Source organism: Acanthopagrus latus, chromosome 21 (genome assembly GCF_904848185.1).
Source record: "Acanthopagrus latus isolate v.2019 chromosome 21, fAcaLat1.1, whole genome shotgun sequence".
NCBI lineage: Eukaryota > Metazoa > Chordata > Actinopteri > Spariformes > Sparidae > Acanthopagrus > Acanthopagrus latus.
In genome coordinates this window covers 20,949,106-20,975,087 of record NC_051059.1, presented here as the reverse complement: position 1 = coordinate 20,975,087, position 25,982 = coordinate 20,949,106, and the positions used below count along the sequence as shown (strand labels likewise).

At 44.1% G+C, this 25,982-nt stretch overlaps 1 protein-coding gene across 2 annotated transcripts in view; it reads right to left on the bottom strand.

Annotated features, from left to right (window-relative positions):
- The window catches only part of LOC119011355 (ephrin type-B receptor 1-B), a 169,944-nt gene that overhangs the window by 12,059 nt on the left and 131,903 nt on the right, over positions 1-25,982 (bottom strand). The window contains exons 7-12 of one of the 2 annotated variants that reach the window (XM_037084401.1): positions 24,688-24,850; positions 22,119-22,227; positions 20,739-20,803; positions 15,451-15,639; positions 14,038-14,285; positions 9,986-10,201 (exon numbers count right to left, since the gene is read on the bottom strand). In XM_037084401.1, the coding sequence (XP_036940296.1) occupies positions 9,986-10,201; positions 14,038-14,285; positions 15,451-15,639; positions 20,739-20,803; positions 22,119-22,227; positions 24,688-24,850 (990 nt within the window). The remainder of the gene's footprint in view (positions 1-9,985; positions 10,202-14,037; positions 14,286-15,450; positions 15,640-20,738; positions 20,804-22,118; positions 22,228-24,687; positions 24,851-25,982) is intronic. The other variant, XM_037084402.1, reaches the window with a different exon arrangement.

Here is a 25,982-nt window from a genome sequence, read left to right as displayed (position 1 = left end):
TAACCCCCCCCATCACAACGAGATTGCAGGACATGACTGGTTACACCTGGTTGTGACAGGCCGTGACAGGCTGTGACCAGTTGTGACAGCTAACAACAGGTTTGGAGTACAATTACAACAGAGATGTGTTGGGACTGTCAGGGTATCGCGGGTGAGACGAGTGTGTTCCTGTGACAGCCAGGTCTAGAAGATGAAGGATAAACATGCGGCGGCCATGTAATGTGTGTTCTTACTGGTGTCTGTTATGGTCTCTTGACCCAGTAATATGTGTGTGTGTGTGTGTGTGTGTGTGTGTGTGTGTGTGTAGACACTGATAGTGAAGATATGAAACACCTGTCATGTCTTTGCAGTGGCTTGAGTTATGCACCACCAGTGTGCCAGATATCTTCATGTGGACTGTCACTGACACACTGCTGCAGAAATAAAGTAATATCTGGAGCAAATATAGCTGTCACAGTGCAATAACATGCAGCAACGTCCCAGATAAACTAACTGTAATTGAAAAAAAGAAAAGAAGGAGTCCAGGGTTTGGTCTTGTTTTTACTCGACAGAAGCCATCAAGAGATTCCAAATAAACCTCCTCCTTCATCTGGAAGACAAATATGTAGATCTCCCCCCTTTCCATCTTCTTCATTCCTTTATTCCTCCAACTCCAGTAATCCATTTCCAAACAATGCACACTCAAATGGACTTGAGCACATTTACTCAGGGCTGGGAAGAGTGCTCCATCAACATCCCTTTAATGAAATCTTGAGAGCAACGATCTGCCCTGGATGCCTGCCCGAATAGAATGAAGGGAGAGAGAGAGCGAGAGGGACGGAGGGAGGAAGATTGACACGGAGGGATGGGAAAAAAGCACAGAACAGGGAAAAGAAAAAGGATGGGAGGGAAGGAGCGGGGGAGGGAGGGAGGGAGGGGTCGTTGACAGAGTTGTTGGTTTCTCAGACACCCATGGGAATGTCTGGTGGAGAGAAAGGCGCAGGTCTTTCGCCATACATACACAACGGCGTCATGAAAAACTCGAGGAAAACATTCGTCAAAGTTGTATTTTGTGTTCCAACAATCCTAAACAGTCTCGCATTAGGCTGGGAACCAGTTCGGGTTTTTTCTTTTTTCTTATTGTTTTTTTTTGAAGGTCTGATTAACAAATGCATTCTAAATATTCCTCTATACTGCGTGGGAAGATAACACAGAGGAATGAAAAATACACCCAGAATAGCCCACCATAATGACGGTGACATGTGATCGAGATTAAAATACTGATCCTTAATGTTTCCTGGGGAACGTTTGGACTGCTGCATTTTGATCATGTTTCAAAAATAATTGCTGCCAGTAACTGAAAAATCAGTCAGGTTTCAGCATAAATTACAGCACAATACTTCAAGGAAGAAACTGATATTGTGTTATTTTAGTAATATATTTTATTTGTCTCAGAAATAAGGCCCAACTGCAGCCCAGTAATCTAATAATCCATATGGTAATAAAGCTAGAGGAAACAGCATACGCTTTTTTTGTTCACTTTAATTACTACTTGATCTTTAATGACTGAATTCCAGAGGTTCCTGTAGTTTAATTAGCTAGCTAGCATCAACCGACAAAACCTGCAAGCGACAGTCGTGGGCTCAGCAAAATTGGTGGTCGACCGTGTAGAAATTAGCCGTCTGTTTGTCTGTCTCTGTCTGAATCTGAGCATCAATTCTTTAAAAAAATGACTAAGCTACTGTAAGAACTCATCGTCCTAAATCTGTCACTGTGTACTACACAGTATGTGCTACTCGAGAATGGAAAGACAAAGCAACAGTGACGAAGGCGGCTGGGCTTTGTAAACGGCTGTTTGTCACAGAACGGTACATTTTCCAAATATGGAATATTACTGTTACTCCTGGGCATAAACATCATGTATATAAGAATGTTGTTCTTGGTTAAGAAAAGGAAAATAAATAAATAGATAAACATCTATGATGTATAATTCAAAAAGTGGATTTTTTTTTTTTAACTTTTACCTAATTTCACTTGAGAGAATGTGGTATTCTGCCTGATGCCGTTCTTGTTGTCATGCAATAGGAGTCCTGTCGCTTGTAATGGAGATTACGTTTTTCTTTTGTGATCGTCAGCAACACAAATGTAGACTTTTATTATTATTTTAATCCAAACCATGATACCCTCATAAACCTCACCGAGTAGTTATATTGCATGAACCCTAACTGAACTGCAACTGAAAACTGAGAATATTCCTTGAAATACATAAAAACAATATATCATTTGCATTCTTTTCTGTTTTTTTCATGGTGAAATGTGGCAAATGTATGGCCATGCATTTTGTGCAACACTACATAGAAGTGAAAGGTAAAACTCGCATGCAGGACACAAACACTGGACGCCCACCTAACAGCCGTGTGCAAGATCCATTTATCCGGGAAGATTTCCTCTGCAGAGTCTTTCTTTATACAGTATCAACCTGAGTTCCTAAAGGCTTTCCGGCAGAACATTTCTCACTCAACCACAAGGCAGACTATCACTTTCATTGCACAAAGATGTGAGGTCGAATACGCATTACTGAAGAGCGGGCTGAGAAGGTGAGAGAGGGCTCGCCGAAAAATGTTGCATCCTGTAAAACCGGGCCCATCCGGGTAAATGACCCCTTGAAAGAATGGCGATTTTACTGACATCTATGACATTGAATACAGTGGTCAGTTTGCCACATTTCACCATAAACAACATTCATTTTGCGGTGGTCAAGTACCACGTTTGCATGGATCACGCATTCTCAGACACTAACACAAAACAAGTTTGGCTTGATGAAGATTTAGCGCAGGATGCGACGGCTCCATTGTTGTCAGCAACGGGTGAGAAACATGATCGTGCCGAGGGAATTTTGTTTCCACCAAATTCAATTAGACAACCACATATTTTACTGTTATATCCATAGCTTTGGGCACACATTAATGTTCAACAGCTTGTTGGCGTTGCTGACAGAGTGACTTCATCGCCATCTTGATGTTTAAAAATACACGCAGGCGTCAGTAATTGCACAGGCCTTGTTACGCTATTCATTGGATTATTTGAACCAATCTGGTGAGGTTCCTTCGGACTGGTTAGGTTGTCCAACTTTCTCTGGCTAAAAACATAGTTACAGGCTCTAAATGGCTTCACAGCTGGTGGCCCACAGTGCCACAGAGTGGTCTCAATGGAGACTCCACCGTGTGGACATGTTTTTGTATGACATTTTTGTATCTTTCTTTATTTAATTTGGATAATAAACATCCAGACCCACCTATGGTGATTATATTCATGATTTTTCACTGTGTTATATAAGTGTAAAGCATACTCTGTGTCTTTTTTTATTATTTACTCCAGTAATTATCTGCCTTCCCCAGCATCGTACCTAACTGTGTTCGCTCAAACAGGACTTTTTTTTTTTACTCCCTCTGGGAAACATCACCGAGACACCTCAACAAATTAAACCAAGCAAGTAGTGTCTCATCGCACTTGTACTATTTCATGTTAATTTTAGACAGCGGCCTTGGCTCAGGGTTCTTTCAGGGGGGATGCGGAAAGGAGGCAATTACATCGACAGGAAGTCGTATCAAACTGGAGCCAAACCTAAATAGGTCTGATATTTCCTTTAATGCTGAGTGTGGTACTGTTCCTCGTGTTGTTAAAGCTACTGGGAATGCAGTTATGAGGGCCCAACTTTAATGAGAAAAAACAATGCTCCTGTCAGCGCTTTTATTTTGACGATTTTTAAGAAAGCAGAAGTTTTCTTATCTGGAAGTTTCCTGCTCTGGTTAACCAAGAAATTAAATGTCCTTTTCGTGACACTGCAGTCTGCGGCATTGTGTTTTAGAGATGCAGCCTCGCAACAGAGACGATACCTCTCCTCACTGATTTAGCTGTACACAAACCGCTTCACTGTGAGTCCTGCTCAGATGCAAATGCGGTCCAACAGCCACAGATGGCGAATCAATGCCCACCTTATACTGACTCTGGCAAACTTGACAGAAGGTATAAATCAAGGTGGAGTGCTCTGGATGGTTGCTCCCTCTTTGATGCAGTGACCAGGTATAGATTAAGTTACCTCCTTTCTTGTTTTTCAAAAACCTATACCTCCTCCATATTCATGTTCATTTCCATTCCTGGATGTTTTCTGCTGCTACAGTCACCCCGAGACTGAGCAAATTAAACTCTGCAGTCTGAATAAAATTAGCCTGGAAACATCTTAATTAGTTTCAAATACAAAAACCAGGAGATAAAAAATAAACTGGGGCGACGCGTAGGATGTTTAGGATTTCCACTGCAATTACGAGTGAGCGTGACTGGGGGTTCAATACGCAGGAGCATGGTGGGACACCAAGGTGGGAAGCCAGATGGGGATCATGTTTGGTCAGTGCAGTGGTGACTCATACATGAAGCGGGGGTGGGGGTGGGGGAGTGGAAGGAACTGCTTAGGAGTGTGTGAACCTCTCTACAGCCTCTGAAAGTAAGTACCCTGCAGGTGTACATGCTGTCCTAAGCTAAAAAGAGGGGAGTTGGAAAGGGTGAGGGAATTGTGAAAAATGCCAACATTACACTGGGGAATAAAGGGTTCTGAGGTTCCTAGCATGACATGATGTGATCCAGATCCAATTGTCAGCCCATGCATTAGAATATATCAGCCCTAGACTTTTTTTTTTCTTTTTTTTCCTCCACAATATCAAGTTACAGCTGCAAACGGGTGTACTGTATAACCGGAGAGAGTCGGAGAAGAAAAAAAGAAATCTGAATGTGTGTTTTTCCAACTACAAAACACAAGAAGCAGACATTTGTTTTGTGCCTTCAGTGATATATGTGCATACACAGGTTTGCGTTTGAACATCAAAACTAGCCTCCATCAAACCCCGGCTTGTGACTGACTGCCGTGTATCATCACAGAGAATGAGCGCATCACATCTTCCCCGTTACCTATGCCGAAGAAGAGAAAGAAAAAGAGCTCCTTCTTTTAAAATCTTTCAGTATAACAAAAAGGGTGAAGCACATGTCCGTTACTGACGATACTGTAGTGTGAAAATGCCATGTGGTGTGGTGTGAACCAGACAGCAGACGTGCGATCCGTATTTACAGTTAGTCCTTTTAAAAAAATGCATGCGCTCTTAGCAGCTCGGTGGAAACAACTGTTGTATTGTTCGAGCGCCTTTTAACCCACATTCAGTCAAATGTATCTTCTCCTTATGAAATATCAACAAATAACCAATTTTATTCATCACCAGTCTGTAGCCTTTTGTGATTTTGTGCAGATTAAGATGTGAAATTGAGATTTTTGGGTGTGGTCTGAGATGATTTTGCCATCGTAATAACCACGAGGCAGCCATGACAGCCACAAAGGGTTTGCTGGTTGTTACACAGTGGCATTATGGGTTCAACGGTGCAACATGTAAGGATTCTATTTCCAATCATTCAAACGTTAATGAGAATTATCAAGAGAATGAAAAGAAAGAAATAACTATTATTACTTGATGTCAAAGACAAATATGCATTTGTGTCGACGAGATATCCACTGAGGCTAACATGCTAACTCACTAGCCCCAGGCCTTTTTCTCTGGGCCAAAGCTCCTGTGCTAGCTGCACGGCTGATCGAGCTAACAAGCTAACAGCAACAAAAAGAATACAGTTAGCAGGATATGTGCCCCTCTATGTCGGAAGTTCAAAATCAAGGTGGACAGTTCTTACGAATGTTGATAAAGGTTCTCAGTCATCCAGTTCATGTTAAATCTAGGTGCTCGATCGCAGGCAACTGGACTTATTTCAGGCTCTTGAAGATGTTGAGATGAGATGATGTCATCAAGAAACTGAAACAGGTCCAGTTGCCTACGATGCAGCACCTAGATTCGTACATAGTGCACATTTACCTACTATTTATTTAGCTGATGTCTGGTAAATACTGTATTTTACTGCATACAAAAGTGATGTGTCAGAAAAGAAATCTACAAGTCGGTCCTCTCGGTAGCTTTTGGCCTGCTCCGTATGGACACGTTCCCATTTCTCGTCTTGTTTACTCAGAGACTCTGTCCCTTTAACTTTAGGCAGAGCATAAATATTTCACCACAAGTTGAATAGACAAGCCAAAAAAAAAAAAAGTGCATGGGCCTGAAGCCAGAGAGAGAGAGGCGGGGTGGGGTGGGGGGGATGCAAATAGAAAACAGACAAATGACAGAAACAGCAGCGCGGTCCACATAGTGTGAGCACTGGAGCGGAGCTGAGAGAATGTCACTCAGGTCACAGGGATTTGACGGATGAGCTTTGTTACCGGCTCTGTGTGACCTCGCCTTTCAACCCCTCTCAGCCTCAATGACACAGACAAACACACACACACACACATGCATAGACAAACATACACACAGAGGAAAGCACCTGAGGGACATGTATGTGTATACCCAGAAACACACCACAAATGCACGCACCTAACCACGTACAGCAGTGCGTGCCCGCGCGGTCACGGTATACAGTACATGTCGCATGACACGCGAGGCAATGACAGCCTTTCCACATCATCAGCTGAGGCACAAGCAGAAGTTTCTGAACCATACCTGCCCTCCCCACAATGGCCCCGTGGGCATGAACCCACGATGGAAAGGGTAACACCGCTTGTCTAAGCCGTTATGCACTTGACATGCTGGATTTTGCAAACATATCCACACCCGATTGACCACTGCTTCTCTTATCTTAGCCACAAACTGTGCATTAAAACCCCAAGTGACCACGGGCGAGATCACCAGTGAGCACAAAACACACGGCGAAACATCACATGACACATCGCTGCTGCAAACATGATCACTCCTCACACCCCTGCACCCCCGTTCTGATGCACCTTTTGTGTTGCTCTGGGAAAAGCCTTGACATGAAATAAGGAATGGACAGCAGGAGAATAAAAGAATGGCTGCGTGGATGGATGGACGCTCAGATAGGTGGAGTAGTGAATGAAGACTAATTTGAAAGTCTTCTGGGTTCCCTGGGTGTACAAAAATCAATCCTCCTCTCTCCCAGGTATGCAGAGTCACCGACATCTCACCTGCACTTTACAACACAAGCCTGCTCATTTCTTGAGCCGCGCAACCATGTATGTAATTGTACAAACAAATCAGCGCAAACGCCACAAAACGCCACCGGACCAATGAAACACACAGCCCTCATAGTATTTGAATGTAATTAGCACACATCACCTTAGCAAAACCAGCGGAGTCCCAGCATTGTCCTCTGAGCCTAATTAATCACGACTTTGGTGAGCAGCCAACAGAGAGGGGAGGACAGCCCCCTTCTGTCTGAAACCTCCACAACATTGCTCTGGAGTGAACCCACATCCAGGGTTAACGCAATTACCAGCATGTCCTCCCAACCATACATCCAGCATCACACCACAGGCACTGTAATTGGTGTGCCTAGAATTGCGGGGAAAAATTAGAAAAGCAGTAGAGGGAAAGAGGTGATTAATTTGCTTGGGGGAGGAGGTCGATGCCGATGTAAATCACCGCACGTCAGCGCAATTTAATTTCCCTGATTCCCTCGGCCTCGTCTGCCACGCCAGCCTTGCTCGCTGATTGGTTGGCGTCAGGTCACAGCCGAGGAAGTCATGGAGTGAAGGACACCATAGCATGGCTTAATTACAGTATAGGACCCTGTATGGGACCTCCGCTTCTCCCCACGCTTGTTTGCATGCCTCCCTCAATACAGGGGATGAGGGATCAGGAGGACAGGTGACGCGCGAGTCTGGCGACATCAGCGAAGTCTTAATGAACATATGTTAGCTGGTCACATTTAGTTCCACGTAACAGGAATACCGATGGACCCGGCCCCTCTGTACCTGCTGGAAAGTGAATAAAAAGGACCGCTGTCTCGCTTTGGAGGGAACAAAAATAATTACGGAACCAACGATTTCATCTGGATGCTTATGATAAAAAAGGCAGCAGTCAGTATGAAAGTGAAGCGCAGCCAGAGCTTTGATGTGCTCGGCATTAAATCTCTATCAGCAGCAAACACACCATCAAAAAAAAAACAAAAAACAAACAAACAAAAAAAAAAGAAAAAGAAGTGCGCTGCCATCAAAACAGCTCCCCAGGTTCAAACTTCAAACCTCACCTGCTCTATTGACTCCCCAGTTAATGCCCTCAAGGAGACTTTGTTTGCATTAAACAACATCAAAATGCCGACCGCAATCTATAATCCAATCCCCACCTTTTACACCCTGTTTTATTAGCAAGCTCAGCGGCGCACACAACAGAGGTGCTGCTCCTCTTTGTTGCTACATAAGACCCATTCAGCAAGGTTTAGCCACGAGGGTCAAGTTTACAAAGCGAGCTATTCCTGGGGAGCAATTAGCTCTCGGGCCACACCGACGTGAGGTCACAGCTCCTCCGGCCTGATTGACACTTCCTGTCCACACCTGGGCTTCCTGTTAGCCTCCCCCCGGGATAACAATGCATGTTGTGCATGTGTATCCTTTCATATAAGATAAAAGAATGATTCTGACAAAGAGCACTTCGTCTTCCGGATGGAATAAAATTAGAAATAAGGTAACATTGTGTGTTTTGCATTATTGTTTTGTTTCTTTCGCCCTATATTTAGATGAAAACAAATTATTTTGAGAGCTTTTCTTTTCGTACCTGCGCAGCACTGACTCACAGGCCTATTTGACTGCATGCTTTTGATCTCAAGCTCTGCATGTGTTGAAATACCTCTGAAACTAATCCTAAAATAGCCCCTTTCATGGCATAATATATTCATATTTATTCAAAAATATATACAGTGCTACCACAATGCTGTACATTCACAGTGTATACAGTGAATCGTTACCCCCGAGGCGGTTTTATGAAACGTTGGAAAAACTCTTCTCCCAGGTAAGACTGGCAGAATAGGTGGTGCGGGGTCACTGGAGGCTCGTGACCCAAAACGAGAGGAGGACAGGTAAAATGCAGGACATGGCTCACTGGCTCGCAAAATAAAAGGCTACAGAGAAAAAGATGTGTGGATATTCTTAGTATATTTATATTGTGAGTTAAAAAACTGCCTTTACATTAAATAAAATGGAGCAATTCATGTATGGACGGTTTCTGCTTGCAGAAGATCTCACACGCAACAAAATGCAGGCAGCGACTCTCATGATACATTGGCGGTAAACAAGCTAATTTACACTGAAGTCTCAAAGCAGAGTCAATGAGGTGATACTAGACACATGCACATGAACACACAACCACCCACCCACCCACACACACACACACACACACACACACACACACACACATGTGCATGCGTGTGCACATCAATGCTCATGTGCTCATGACACTCACAAAGTCGGGCATGCCGGGAGTCCTAATGACCTGCGCGTGTGTTTGCGAGGGTGTAAGAGTGTGTTTTGAATTAGGAAGAGGAGAGGCAGAAGATGAACTAACGATGGCTGCTAATAATTACAGATCTGTAGTGTGGAGGAGTTAATGAGGAGCCAAAGCCTCCCATGATGCCCCAGTAATAATGAATGAGGAGTGAGGGGGGGAGGAGGGAGGGGGGGGGGGGGGGGGAGAGCGAGGGGGTGGAAGCGGTCAGTTTGAGAGGCCGCAATGCCCTTTGGTTTCTCTGCACTCTGGGCATGTCAACGAGAGAGGAGCCTTCCCAGAGGAGGCTTGTCTCCACACTAATGAAGATGTGACAGACCTCCGGTCCGTGACTTGCAGAGTATAGGGAAGGGGACGGAGGAGGAGGATGAGGAAGACGAGAGAGGCAGCTCATATAATGCGAGAGGCACTGGAGAGGTGAAAGGTTTGAAAGACCTTCAAAGAGAATGAGGCGGCGTCAGATAGAAGCAAAACTGATTAGACTGATAGGCTGCGAGGATGCTGGGATTGCTTCACATGTGGATAAAAAGTCGACAAAACACTTTAAAAAGCTACATCACGTGGGGTTAAAAAGAAAAATGTCACCCCTAGAAACATCATGAAAAATTTACTTCACAAGTACTCACTAGGGAGCTGGTGTAGCTGGGATCAGAGGTGTCATCCTGGAGGTAGCGTGACAGGCCAAAGTCAGACACTTTGCACACCAAGTTGCTGTTGACCAGAATGTTTCGTGCAGCCAGGTCCCGATGGACGTAGTTCATTTCAGAGAGATATTTCATCCCAGCTGAGATCCCACGCATCATCCCCACCAGCTGGATCACTGTGAACTGACCATCATTTTGCTGGAGAGAAAGAGAAAAACATATCAAAAGGGTTATTGGGTTATTATTATCATCTTTGCCTTGATTGATAGAAATGAGAATAGCTGGAGGGTAAACATTTCAGAAAAATGCTTAAAGATTTATTGACTAAAAATTCCAGGGTTGACAGGTTGAGAATTTTTATTACCTCCTGTTTGAAACTCTCTATCAGTAGATCTAAATGAATTACATGTCTGTGTTATCTTCTGATGTATTATACAGACCGAATGTAGTCTGGTCAAGAGAGCTCAGACATTAGTGACCCGAATGCTTCAAGTTTCTAATACAGACACTGATAAAACTAAATTTAGAGAGTGGATGTCAATGTGCCATGGTCCTAGGTTGCAATGTTTTCTGTTGAAAATGTATCCTCAGTTGTCATGTTTTTCTTTCTACTTACTGCCTTTTCTGTGTACACCTGTTTTTCAGTTGTTCATTAGCCCTTTAAGTCTGTATTTTTTCTTTTCTCTGCTTTGGTTCATCTGTTTTCATCCTATGTCACTCGTGTTCCTGTGCCTGTTCCTCATGTGTTCCTGTGCCTGTTCCTCATGTGTTCCTCTGCCTTTTACTCGTGTGTTCCTGTGCCTGTTCCTCATCTGTTCCTCTGCCTGTTCCTTGTGTTCCTCTGCCTGTTCCTCACATGTTCCTCTGCCTGTTCCTCATGTGTTCCTCTGCCTGTTCCTCATGTGTTCCTCTGCCTGTTCCTCATGTGTTCCTCTGCCTGTTCCTCATATGTTCCTCTGCCTGTTCCTCATGTGTTCCTCTGCCTGTTCCTTGTGTTCCTCTGCCTGTTCCTCACATGTTCCTGTGCCTGTTCCTCATGTGTTCCTCTGCCTGTTCCTCATGTGTTCCTCTGCCTGTCACTTGTGTTCTTGTTGCTGTTCTTTCTGTGTTCCTGTGTCTGTTCCTTGTGTTCCTCTGCCTGTTCCTCACATGTTCCTGTGCCTGTTCCTCATGTGTTCCTCTGCCTGTTCCTCATGTGTTCCTCTGCCTGTCACTTGTGTTCTTGTTGCTGTTCTTTCTGTGTTCCTGTGTCTGTTCCTTGTTCCTCAAGTGTTCCCTGTTTTCCATGGCTTCTGGTTTGTCTCCAGTTTTGTATTTCTCTTTTATTTGTTCCATGGGATCTCTTTTCCCTGCTTTCTGTTGTTCAACCTGCCCTCTGTGTCTGCAATCTGGGTCCTCCTCATTTTTCAAACTTTGACACAATGTGGTTTCTGATTCAACGGGTTATTTATAAGACTTTAACTTGTGGCATTGATGTACTCAATGCTACTTGATTTTGATCAAAAAGAAAGAGAGAGAGAATGGCAAGTTAGTTCTTTCTGAATGTCAACACACCACATCAACTTGATGACCATCTACCCTGATCCTATCTCTTAAGCCTCCCAACCGGCTACATCAGAAAGTTCCACCTGCTGAGGCTGTGTCTCACATGGGACACCAATGAGAAAAAGTACCAAGATTTAAAAAACAAATGTAAGGTTTGCTTCTCTGGATGACAACAATTAAACATAGCTTTCCCAATCTGTTGCCTCAGGAGGTTCCATTGCTTCCAAGAGTGTCTCCTGCCAAGGCTGTGCTTCATAAGGAAGACACCGATGAGAAGAAGTTCCCAGATTTAAGAAAACATAAGGCTTCTTCTTGTCTGGATGATGGTGCTGATCCAGAGCATCCCAGCCTGTTGCTTCAAAAGGTTCCAATGCTTGCAAGCCCCTCACTCCGCTGAAGCGATAAGTCGGAGGCATGCAACAAGAAGAAATACCCGGATTTGAAAAACATAGGGTTTACTTTTCTGGAATATGAAATTGCATGTTTGATGTCCCTGATCCAGCTGGCAGAGGAAATACCTAGATTTATCTATTATCACTTTTCCTTGCTTCTTTCCCCTTCCTTCCATCAGTCGTTTTTTGTAACAGCGAACCGCTAAAATATCTACTCAAGATGACACCCTGAGGCGAGGCTGAACTGTAAATGAACAGGTCAAGACATTCTCATCATGGTGGAGAGTTCACTCTCTGCTGGCAATGTGATGGAACTACATAGATTTTACCATTTAAATAAGGCTTAGCATTTTCAGGTCCCCACGCAACAGATGACATTCCCCTGCAATATGTCCAGGTCTCTAACTCAATGTTAGAGGTAGATTAAGAATCAGAATTAATGACCCACAGAGAGCAGAACACCCGAGACCCGTCATTGAAATCAGGCAGGTGGTTGCCGACTGAAGTTGTCCTCTCAGTCAGCAAAAATTCCCCTGATTGTTATGCCTTTTGCTCATGCAAATAGGTGGCAATAGTACATATATATGGCATTTCAGCTGATCAGGAGTTTTCACCCTCATCCAACAGACAAACAAGATCTGCTTGTTCCTTTTGTCTGGCAAATTTCAGCTACTGTTGGCCGGGTTTTTCAACATATTAAACCCTACCTCAGCAGTTATTTTGATGTCTAATTTTACTTCTGCAGAAACCAAAATCGTCTTCCTTGAGGAACCAATTGTAACTTCATCCCAAAGCAAACTCAACACCCGCCATAACAACAGCCTGTTCACCCTTCTGCCATCTGGTAAGCGATACAGAAGTATCCGCTTCCGTACCATCAAACCACGGAGCAGCTTCTTTCCTCAAGCTGTGAGACTCCTCAATTCATCCTCTGCACTCACCATGAAACTATTATTTTTGTTTCATGTGGAGCATAAATGAACACAGCCAGCATTTTGTCATAAAAATCCTGTTTGGGAGTTAAATAAATGAACCTTGAACCTTGATGTCTTAAGAAATTCAGTTAGCATTCAAGTCTGCCCAGTGGGACTCTCCTCCATAATTAGAAAAGCCTTGTAGTATATCGATATTACTACAGCCAGAGGGTACTTTCACATACAGTGACAATAGGCCAAGATGTGTTGTCAAATGTGGCATGTACACGAACAGTCTAATCTACCTGCTTCTCCCTTATGAATCTATGAACTTTTTTCAAAGCAAAGTACTTCCTCTCTTTCTTTGTTTTAATCATTTGTTATTCAAATGTCACTATTACAATATTGACATACTGTTCTCTTTTATTGCCCTTTTTAATCATTTTAATGTCCAGAGGAACAGCATAATCACATTAAATCAACAAAAGACATTGCTGAAGCCAATCCTGCTCATTTTAGGTGTTAAAGCTTTGTTCTGTTCGGTCCTGCAGGCATCCATCTCTTAAACATCCACGCATGGCGCCACTAACCCTGTGTGAATGCTCTGAAGAGCAAGCTTTGAACCCCCGAAACACAGTAACAAATAAGAGGGTAAGGGAGATCGATGGAAACACAAGTCGGATGTGGCGGTTAGCAAAGCCAGCTTCAAAGAGCCCCTTTAAACCCACCCTAGATCAAAGTGGAATAGAACACCAATCCATGAGATTGAAGGAGGAAAAAAGCGAGTTGAATATTGATTAAGCTGTATGTCCGCTCAATCCTGACTATAAAAGAAAAAGCGAAGAGTCCATTATAAGCTCCAGGCATTAATAGAGAAATTAAAGGCCGATACGGCCAGCTAATGGAAATTTTCAAATTAAGAGTGATTGGAATCGTGTTCATTGTCATGAAACATATTCTCTGTTGGCACTAGATAGGTTTAGAAGGCTCATTCTAATTTGTATTAGGAGGAATTCTCTGCCTCAACTCCTTTTCTGGAAATGTTTAACGATTCATTTCCAATTAGCCCCTCAGCTCCACAGTGCAGCGTTTCTATTCAACTCCTGAATATGTCTTTGAAGCCATTTAACAGTGCAACCAATGTAACACATAGAACATGTATGTGTTCAGCGACAGTACTCACCCTGAGGAATGAGTCGAGGGCACCATTCTCCATGAACTCTGTAACAATCATGACTGGACGGCTCTTTGTTACTACGCCCTCCAGACGGATGATGTTTGGGTGGTCGAACTGGCCCATGATTGACGCCTCAGACAGAAAGTCCCTCCTTTGCTTCTCCACGTAGCCCGCCTTCAGGGTCTTGATGGCTACGTATATCTCCCTTTTACCAGGCAGCTTCAAACGGCCCTTGTACACCTCGCCGAATTCACCTTGAGTGGAAACAGGGAGAGTTGCTCAGTACTCAGAAACAAGAACTAATCTACTTCTGTGTGATTAAACAGCCATCACACAAAAGATTAGTAGAGGTGATGGCATCTAAATCCTTTCATTTATCAGGCGTATTGGCATCTCATGTCCCTAGACTGAAATATTTCTGTAAATGCAATTATAGATCTTGATTTGGTCTATAACAAGCATGCTGAGTGTTGTCCAATACTGCTCCAGTGTTGCTCCTTAGTGATATCCCTAACAGTGTGGCTTCTTTGACTCACAGTAGTCATCTATCCTAAAAGCCTGCCAAGTGTCTTCATATTCCCCAATCAAAGAAAAACAGCCAAGCACTATCTGGTAAATATCTGGGACCTGTTTGATTAATTATCACCACCTTGGTGCCCTGCAGAGACGCCACACAGTGAAATCAACAAAAAGTGGAAATCTTTAATTAGACAGTCCCCTTGCATCCTTACTCCGATCCTATCTCTATCACTTCCTCACACCTAGCTTGCTGAGTAGGCCACGCCGCAGGAGCTATTCCAGGCCCCGTCTCATTACCAGTATTTTAGCCTCTGTATGAACCAACACATATGGTAACAGCATGTTCCGCCTGCTGCACAAAAAAGGTGTGTCCTGCCCCAAGGAAAAGACATGTCGGACACATGTGGACACACAAAGCCAAAGCTCTTTTAGCCTCCAGTTGCTGAAAACTTTCTACAAAGCAATCAGCCCCTACTTACCTGCTCATCGGTATTAACAACACAACAGAAGACGCATCTGAAACAGGCGCAGACCATACATGTAACTGAGAAGGGATGACGCAAGGTAGAACATGTCAGAGAGCAACACTAATAGGATACAAAAGCAGAGAAGCACAGGGAATAGGCCGCGAGGCTCGAGTTATTTCTAATGCCATCAGGTCCCAGGGTAACTGGCCTATATGCTGCTAGTGCACTTGACGTGGGTGCCTCGACATATTCACATCAGATTTGGCTGCCAGAGCGGCTGAGCTTTACGACCTTGAACAGATTCAGGTTAGAATTGTTTGCACGCAAGCACACAGACATAAACAAAGACATGCTGTATAACATAAGGAAATACTTGAAAATATGACCTATAATCTACATTCACCTGACATACACATGCACACATTCTCCATACCTGCACCAATGACCTCCTCGATCTTGACGGTGGAGACGTCAATCTCCTTGGCGAACTCTCGCACAGCCTCATTGGGGTCCTCGTAGGTGAAGGGATCTATGTAGATCTTCATCCCCGGGGAGCCTGAGAAGTGGGTCGGGCAGCCCAGTGGGGAGGGGCAGTTAGACATGTCGGCTCGCAAAGAGAGCTCTAGAACAACCAAAGTGCTAAATGAGCTTTCCAGAAGAAAAAAAATGTTTTTTCTTTTCTTTTTTCTTTGGCTAATGTCGAGTGTTAACGACTGATGAATGCATTTGCCTTTCAAGTCGTGGCCTAAATCACAGTGTGACACAGCATTACTTACAATCACTACAAGCCCTTAACTGTGCTAAGTGACGATAACTCCATTTGCTCTGCGGTCCTCCTCAGAGACGGGAAAGAGCACTACTGTATGTAAATGAACATTAGCCCATACTGCACACATGAAACAGTAGAGGTGGATGGTCGCAGTTACGAGTGAAGCAGACAACAAAATGGTGGTTTGATGATTCAGTGCTTGGAAGAGGGAAACGGAGTAGAAAAAAAAACGGAGAGGGAGAAAGATGAAGGGACAGAGGGAGAGATGATGGTGTACAGAAAGAGTAAGTGTAGACAGATTTTTTTTTTTTTTACCCCTTTATCCCTTACTCTAGCAGTCTCTGCTCTTTGATAGTGGTAGAACCAATTTCCCTGCAGCCTCTCCCTATAGGAGCTCATAAAGAGATAAAACCACTGTGCTATCAACTAACTCTTTATGCTGCTCTGCAATAGGTGAGCTCAGCTCAAAGACAGTAGACGTCTGCAAGCCGAGGACAGATTTTCTGAGTCGACAGGCCATGCTGGGTGGAATGCTGCCGAACGCTTGTAAACAAATTCAATACACGGCGCCACGAGACGGACACTACAGCGAGCAAGCGAACGTCAAATCATCACTTCTACTGTGACACCCAAGGGCAGCCCTCTTCCTCAGAGCTGTTTAGTCAAAACCTTGGCAGCCATGATTGGAATAAACTCATCTCCATCAAGTCAATTTGTGCCTGCTCATTTGCATAAGCCACATAAAGACGGGGACGGGCCTCTGGAGACGGGAGTGGGATAAGGTCTGGTCTTGGAGGGATCAAGGTGCCTCACCTCACTCTTGACTAGAAGCTGATTCTAGTTACCGCACTAATTGCCTTGAACCCTGGCTGTGTGAATGTAATTGCTCATTAGAGATTCCATACAGATTGTATTCAAGTTAATCCATCAGAGGGTTTACAGCTTTGCATTCCATAAAGTCGTTCTATTTACAAGTGTCGCCAAGCTGCTCACTCGGCAGTGCAGCTGTGTGGGACTCCAAATCTCAGCAGGGAGCACATACAACAACAAATATATGAGAGCACATCGGCTCAAAATCTGAGGCGGGTGTGCACGCACACATGCGCGTACACATACAGTATGTACGGCCATTACTTTCTAATTCACAGTCCAGGGCCCACTTTCATGTATAATTTAAAATGCAAACAGTTTATCGCTCCCTTTCCCTCTGGTACAGCCCTGGTTAACTGGACTCATCTTTTTATGGCCATCAGATAAAAAATAGATTCCAGCTTTAATATTTCATAGATTCCTTCATCTAAGTGTATGGAGCAAATGTATCCAAACATCAGGTCTATTTTTGCCCAACATATGAAACAACAAGCCTGTCGGGAGGGAACACACTGCTGCTGCAGTGACTCACAGGCACTCCACGCGCAAATCATTTCATACCATTTTCAATTACACTGCTGCGTATGATGTTAATGGGGAAAATGGATAAACTCATTAATTTGTTGAGCGTGGATTATACATCTAAACAAATCCCATAGGCTAAAATGTTTAGGAGTATTTAGTTGACCAGCATTATAAATTACACTTGACTGCACTGCACTTAACCATGTTATTTTCACCAATGTCCAGCATTTAGCCTGCTATTAGTCTGCCCCTGCTCATTTACTGAATGGCCCTAATGTATCCACAAATCAACCGCAAGGCAGTAATGCTTACATTAATCTATTACCGGCCACGGGCGCAATCAAGTTACTGGTACTACCACACAGAATTTACATACACATAAAGACAAACAGCAATGTCAGTAAGTGGAACAAGTAGCTTCCCCAACGTTCATCTTTTTAAGTTAAAGGAATCCATTCGTACGTTTAGTCCCTCACCACAGAAACATAATTTCTTCTAATTCCTTTCGCCCTGACAATATTTGTAATCTAGCATTTCCTGCGTGATTGCATGTTTCATGCGATTATCCACTTTGAGAAATTAGCATCGACGAATCGCTGGACACCGTCCGCCCATGGTGAATACGTTCCCATTTCATGTCAGCCCACGATGCACACTAATCTATTCTGTCTCTGTGAATATAATGAGTCGAGTTTACCTCCTAAACACACACTAATTATCCATTTTTTGATGTCAGAAAAATCATTTGTCAGACTTGCACGCGGCAGCTTATTAGAATGGAAATCACAAAGCGGATCTTAAAAAAAAAAAATTGCGTGAGATCAACAGTCACATTTGTGTAGATGTGAGCTGGGGTTTTGTCAGGCGTGTGGTGCCTTCTACAATCTACAGATGCTGCTTACCAATTCTGTTTATGCTTTGGCTAACTCACTGAACTGACAGTGGCGAGACAAGTATAAACATATCCGGCGTCTCACAACAACTCGATCTGTTAAATGGGCTTTTGAATCTCATTCCTCGATCAGTGTGAGCACCAGATGCTGAAGCACAAACAACAGTTGAAGCCACGAAGCGACAAAACGGGGCGTTCGAACACTCCTGATTTTTAGTGATTTCTTTTTTTTTTTTTTTGATGTTTGGTTGTCGTATGCAGGGGAGCATTAGGGAATAAAGTAAACATGCGGCGCTCGGAAAAGGTCTGTTAATTAACTGCTGCTGACAGGTTGTTGACGTGCAGGAAAGAGCAAAAAAGGGAAAGAGAAAAAATGATAAATGCAAAATGACACAGTGCAGTCAGTGTTTGTAGTATGTTGGCATGAAAGCTCCTGATGCTGATGATGTGCTGATGATGCGAGCAATTAAAACAAACAAACAAAAAAAAAAAAATCACCAAGCAACGACCAATCTGTGGGCCCGGTGTGTGTTCATGTGCCTGCTCCTCCAGTGTTTGGCGTGACGTTAGAGGTCTGATTTTCATAACCACCGACCGAATAGCTGCAGTAGTGCATTGTTACAGTGCGAGCAGCATCCACTCTCAGCGCCTGTCACGTTAGGTGGGCCGGAGATGAGGCGACATCACCTGACGTGTGTGGCAACATCTGGAACAGCAGGCAGCTGGGTGAATGCCCGAGACGCACTTTTTTTTTCGGAGATTCACCCAAAACAATTGGCTGACTGGCGCTATTTAATTGTCGCGTTGAATACTGTAATTACAAAACTGTCAGTCAAATTCTTGAGAGAATACAAGCAAAACAATGAATTGGTTGGTGGGGGGTGAGGGGGGGGATTGCTTCATGTGTGCTGGCGGTTTGAAGGTTGAAGGAATGAACCTATGAATAGGATCCCTTATCAGCGTTTTTATTTCCTCTCCACTTCAAATTTGCTCATTTGATGATTAGGGCTGCGAGCGTCTCTGATCTTTTGTTTGTTTCCACCACTTGTGTTAATTGCATTTGGGGTTTTTTTTTTGTTTTTTTTTTTTCTCCCAAAGATAGCCTGTGTGACAAAGCTGACTCCTCTGCCCACAGCGGTTTTAATGAGCCCCCCGGCTGCCGCTGCCGTGGCTGTGACACGGAAGAAGCGTGTTGAAGCGCTTTGCTGTGTCAGGCTCAACAAAACTCTATCCCCTCGAGTGAGCCCCTTTTCAGACTGCTAGGTCGGCAGTACGTCGGGGCTTTCATTTGAGGTACGTACCTCGCACACACCCTTTTGTGCCTATGTGTGTGTGTGTGTGTGTGGAAACCGGATATGTGTGTGTCCCTCCAGGCTCATTCCCCTCATCAGTCAGTGCCAAGGGGGGCGCTCATAACACGACTCAATCACGTATGTCGTAAAAAACCCCGAGAGATGACTGTCAGTCAGTGTCATTGTGGAATATGACATTTACATCCACAAACGCCTGCTACCTCGGGTTATTTCTCTTTTACCGTACCTCTTTCCATAATGCATTATTTAAGAGTACATGCTTTATGTATATGCCCTATACCGCAGATGATATGACAGCAACTGAGGGCCGGACAAAGGAGAAAATGGATGTGTAGCAAAAATCAATAAAATATATGAGAACACTCCTTGAAAGTCATATCTCGTATCAGTGCAGAACGTTTCTCTCAATCTCTTATTCAAAGGTCAAATTTATAACATTTCTTATGTGGACAAATCATTTCTTTAAAATAATACGTCTGTGTCTCTTTTCCATACAAACGGTAATTTGACAGCGTTTGTCGGGTCCAAAATGATTGTTTTGTTTGTGTCTGTGTAAGGATTCGGATTGGTTGGTCCCAGCTTCCACCAAGGTTTGTCAGCCAATAGTTGAACACCCGTGGTATCACAAGTTACAGGTGTTTCGTCTGCAATCAAGAGTCTTGTTGGTCGTTGCCAATTCGTGAAAAATAAAAAGTAAAAAAAAAATAAGAATGCCTGAATTCTACAGTGGATCATGTTGCACGGCATTGCAGAAAAGTACGTTTATTCTAGTGAGTGGCTTTGACACGCTCTGTCCTGAGACCACAGCAGCCCAAAGTGGGGCCCATGGGCCAAAGTTTGTTTGACATGATTTCAATTTGGCCTGCCAGATGTTTCTGCTAAAATAAAATACATAACTAAATTGCCATTTGTGTAGGATCCGTAATTTTTAAATTATTTTTCATAATCTGCAAAGGGCAGACAGAGTCCCATAGAGAGTCAGTCAATTAAGGGAAATAGGGAGCCTAGTACCAATTTGCATCTTGACAAAACAATACAATCAGTGTTTGCTTTTGACCCTTTGCCCTCTATTTAGTTTCAGATTTGTGCCTCCATGGGAAAAGGTTTGGGCACCCCTGCCTTAAACGATGATAGGAGTTGTTGTTGTTCTGCTTAGCCAGACATTTAGGGACCGTTCTGATACGTTCAGCTTGAACCATGAGCAGATTGGTCGACCATCTGCTAAGTAGTTTTTGACATTTTTCCGGGAAATTAACAGACCAAAAAAAAAAAAGAAAAGAAAAGAAAGAAAAAGTAGAAAGAAACAAGAAACTAAAAAAACAAACTGCTAGTTTACATCGGGGCGGACTCACCTCTTCCTGTGCTGTAGTGTTGCAACTTGTCACTGTACACCGCCTCCTTGGTGTATGCCCTTTTCCTGAGGGAGCAATGAATATTGAGAGAAGAAAGGGGAGAGAGAAGAGATGGCAGGATGAAAGGAAGTGTAAACGAGGCCTTATTGCTGTTCATGTTTCTCTGCATAGCCTGAAAATGACGTGGCTGAAATTGAATCAGTTGCAGAGGGTTAGCAATGGCAAATGAAGTTTATGAAAATGAGCTGATTTTTAATTAGACCTTGATAGGATCTCTCTGCTTTTCATCTGTCTCCTCTGCCTCTGCATCAAAAGAGCCCAGCCTGTTTGATGAACACTTTACTTGCTCAAAGTTGCACACAGCATTGCAGAAAAAAAATTCGACTTTCATATATCTGAAGCCGAAGCGAGATAGGAATGTGACAACGTGACAAACTGCTGCAAAAATTAAATTGGCTTGACTTAAGTAAGTTAACAGGGCAAAGCAGGAGCTGGAAACTGAATATTCTATTTCAAATATCTCAGATTTTCCTTTCCATCAAGTTGATTGCTACTAAACGCTCCACAAGAGCACATCTACGGAGCTCACGTAGTGGATGTGGTAAGTATAACCTGGGGGATGTGGCTCCGTCTCTCAGACAGCTCGCCTCAAAAAAAAAAAAAAAAAAACATACCTGAACAGATGAGTTTCAGAATCTTGGGAATTTTGACATTTTGACATCTTCAAGTTATATCACTGTTGCTGTACTTTGATATAATGTATTGCATGCAAAGTAGCAATACGTCACGCGATTCTGATTAAAGAACTATCCAATCAATCACACTGTGACAAAATCAATCTTCTTGCAGTGTCGCTATCCGTCTTTCAGAGGTTATTAGCAAATGGGCTAGTAGGCTGGGCCACTTTACTGGATAGAATTGGTGTTCGTCCTGTTTTGTCCAATCCTTGTATTGGTTACAGTTGTTAGGAAGCTACGATATAAGCTGCCATGATATTACACAAGCTGGGTACATTTGTTGCAAAAGCAACATTATGTTGAAATTGGCATTTTGTGTTATTTGGCGCCCCTGACAGATGTACATACAAATCCCAGCTCTGTAGCAGTTTGTCGGACGTAATGGAGGCACCAACTAGTAACAAAACTCATTACATCATGACAATATCATGTGTTGAAATCTTGTATGTTGAAGTAAACGTGTGATGTGTTACATAGAGCAGAAACAAGCGATGGACGGAGACAAAGACACTATTCATCCTGTTACAAGACACTGTACCGTCCACATGATTGGAGCTGTTTTTTCAAGGAGAAAAAACAGTTACATGATGTTGCTTTGAGTGTGTTTGTCATGTAGGACAGGAAAAAGGAAAGACGTGGTTACCTGCTGCACACGATGGAGATAGCAACGAGGGAAACAATAAAGACCACTCCCGCTGCCGCTGACCCCGCAATCAGAGGAAGCTGCTCCCTCAGCTCAGACTTGAAGTCATCTGCAGGAAGACAGACGGACAGATATTATGAATGGCTTAGGTGGGGGCTTAGGGGAGTGTGAGTGCTGTTTATTTGAAAGGTGTGTGCGTGAGAGCGTGTTTTTTATTTTTTTAAATTTTTTTTCAGGAGGTAAAGGGAGAGATGGAGACTGTGTGTGCCGACGGATAAAGAAAAACATATAGATCCCTTCTCTCTGTCGAGCGGCAGCGAATGAAAATCCGGCAAGCTTTCGCGAGACTGACTGACAGGTTGGGTTTTGATAAACCGGCAGAGAGACAGAGAGAGGCGTAAAACCGATGGCGAGAGGGAGAGACAGAGAGAGAGAGCGACCTCTCCTTCTCTCTGATGCACCTGTCAGAAACGAGCGGACGAGAAAATGCACCTTGGAATGTTGTTCCTCAGGTGTTGAAAAGGAAGCCCGGCCGCTGCCAATCACACATTCAGCCCAAAACGTGTTTTATGTACGTGTCGGGGGGGGGGGGGGTAGGCTGGCGGTAGTTCAGTGGACGGCTTAAAAATGCCTGCCTAAAAAAAAAAAAAAAAAAAACGCCACGCAGCAGAATCCTCGGTTATCTTTTTGTGCGCCTGTCTCCCCGCGACTTTGGCACCAGCAAACACTGTAGTTAAAGCAATGCACGATTTAGCATGCTGCAGGCAAATCAGCAGCTTCTAAATCCAATCCCCCGTGTAGAATGGGCCTATTGGATTAAAGTGATAAAGGGAGAACTAATGCATCTTTCGGAGCAGCGCGAGAGCCGGGGATATATGAGGAAACTCGATGTGACAGGAATTGCTCACTCTTTTAACTTAGCACATTTATCAAGTACGTTTCGAGCAAACAGTATGAATGATGTTACAGCTACCAAAAAAAAAAAGCTTCCAGGCAGTCTTTCCTGTTCTCCTTTTGATGCATATTAGGCGTGAGAGGTCTGGATAAATCTCCCCCCTTCACCCACATGAGAACGTGATTTTATTTTTTTTTTCCCGACAGCCAGAAATCACACTGCTACCTGTTCCAGCAGTAAATAGGCCTCTATTACAATCAGTTAGTTCTTGGGGCTTTCGCCTGATTAGAGGCCTGGAAGACTGTGGCATCTGTTACTTTACCGGTTGGGCCTTTTGTCCATGTTTGTGTGCAGAGATGGTGGAAGGGACACCTTGTGGAGGCACGCGAAAAAAAAAAAATGTGCTGACAGGAAGACAAAAGGTTTTTAAGAACGGGCACGGAGGGGGAACAGCGGTCGGGTGGCGAGGTGGCGCCTTGACAGGGGGAACGGAGACCTGTGGAGAGGCAGGAGGTGGAGCCGTGGGTGTGATTGTCAGCAGTTCTCCGGCGTCTGCTGCTAATTGCCTTGACGAATGTCGTGCGGTGGCAGCTGGCCAACAGATGAACGGCGGTTGTGTGAGGGCGGGCAGGCGTGCTCGAGGGGTAAGGAACACTTGCGACGGCGAGGGGGGAGCGGGGGGGCCTAGAACAGGTAAATAGCCGCAATGATCACCTTCATCATCGTTATTATCCTTCCCATCTTCCCCTCCCTCAAGATCATCACCGTCTCATTCATCGTTATCGTCCCTCATTAACACGATGCAATGCGGAAATGTCACCCCCCCGTCTCTGAAACATCACAAACCACAGCCGTGCGCGATGGTCGTCCAGCGAGGCACAATGAGGCGGCACTTTGGCAAATCTTGTGAATGTAACACAGATCCAGTCAAATGTTTAATCCATCCAGAGTGAATCATGCTGTGTTAATTTTAGCATCGATTCCCATTGCCTGCCAAGGCTATGAAAAAAGTACTACACAAGGACGCGATACACAACGCCGCCGCCAGCCAGTCAGCCAGCCCCGCACACACACCTCCTTGCACTTACACTAATAAACATAGTTCCACAACCTTGCCAGAGTAGCAGGTGTTGCATCTCCTCTTCAGCCCCACCCCACTTCCCCCTCTCCCAATGATCCAGTCTCCCTCCCCATGGCAAAAAAAAAAAAAAAAAAAATTAATCTCATCAACTACTAATCACAGCTATGCATTCTGGGATGGCTCTCCAGCAACAGAAGGGCCGGGTGAAAAACCAATTAGCTAAGCATTTTGGATCAAGCACAGTTAGTTGCACAAACAAAAGACGCTCATATTCAAAGCATCCATGCACACACACACACACACACACACACACACACACACACACACACACACACACGCACACAGACCTGACCGTGAAGGAAATTAATTTAACTGTAGAAATAGAAGTGCAATCAAACATTACGGTTCTCCTCTATCTCACCTATTAATAATAATGCAAAAACAAATGCAAAGAGCAACAAGAGTGTTAGAAAGACTGTGTGTGTGTGTGTGTGTGAGAGAGAGAGAGTGTGAGAGAGAGAGAGAAAGTGAGACAGAGAAGGATAGAGAGAGACAGTGCAGAGAGCTGTTTCTCCTGGCTCGGCGATCCTTACCATCTGTGAGGGTTTGGAAGCACATCTTGCTGCTGTATTTGCCAAAGCCCGCCACAGTCCGCGCCCGCACCTGTACCACGTAGACCGTACCCGGCCTCAGGCCCTCCACGCGAGCTGTGTTAGTTTGGCTTCGCAGGATGGTGGAGTTAATCTCGGCGTGGTCCTGGAAAAGAGCAGTGAACACGAGGGGGGGGGGGGGGTTAGAGATGATTTACAGAGAAGATGTCAGTGGAAAAAGTGTTGAAACCCACACAGTTAAAGAGAAAAGTGTGGTGGTGCAGGATCAACTTTGACAGCAAGACACAAAACAGGCTTTTTTTAAAGATTGTATATTCAGGAAACAATACAGGGAAAGTGGTCCAAATTAGGTGGGAATCAGTTTAGGCTATATATTGTATTTGTCTTGAACCAAATATACAGGAAATGTAGTGTGCTGTTGATAAAAAACATTGAAAGAAGACAGATAAACTGAAGACACAGAACCGAACCAATATTAAAGAAAGTGAGGAGAAATTCAAGGATGAGATTGTTTTATCTGCATCTGCGCCAGTGGACACGGGTGAAAACAGAACCCCGTCGGTGGAGGTAAATGTAGGCAAACACCTTATTTGATTTCATAAACAAATCTTTTTTTTTAACATGCGAACGAATTCCACTGGACGCAAGTCTGTTGCGGATGGGCTCCGGTACTGCCGTCGTCCTGCAACCTCTGCAGGCTGCTCTTCGAGTCCGGCGTGGCGCAGAGCCACCAGACAGCTGGAGTTGCGAGACTGAGGCGTTCCAACGATAATAACGTAATCCCGCTCGAGCGCAGTTATTCAAATTTGTTATAAACACAACAAAAAGAAGCCTTCCCATCTGAAGGATTACACAAAGTGCTTGCATTTGTCTCTTTTGGGAGATTTTTGTGCTGCCGTCAATGTAGTGTTTTATCACAAAAATTAACTGGATGTTATGTTGATGTTTCGGTGCTCTGTGTTGAATTTGGCTGAACTGGTGCAATACTGGTGTGAATAACCCCAAGTGTCCGTTTCGGAAGGGTCCGGACTGACGGAGCTGGGACAGAGCAGACACATAGACTAGAGTGACTACGCTACTGTGGTGGAGCAACGCAGAGCCGGACTGGACACGTATCTGGTGGAATTTAGCTGCAAGTCAGAGCAGTGCAAATACAAATAAATGCGTTGACGCGATAACATACATCCCAATGTTGTGTCAAAGTCTGTTCCCCAACAGGCCTCAACAAAACAGCAGGTTGGATCAACGGAGAAGGTTTTCTCATTTCTAATGTAAAA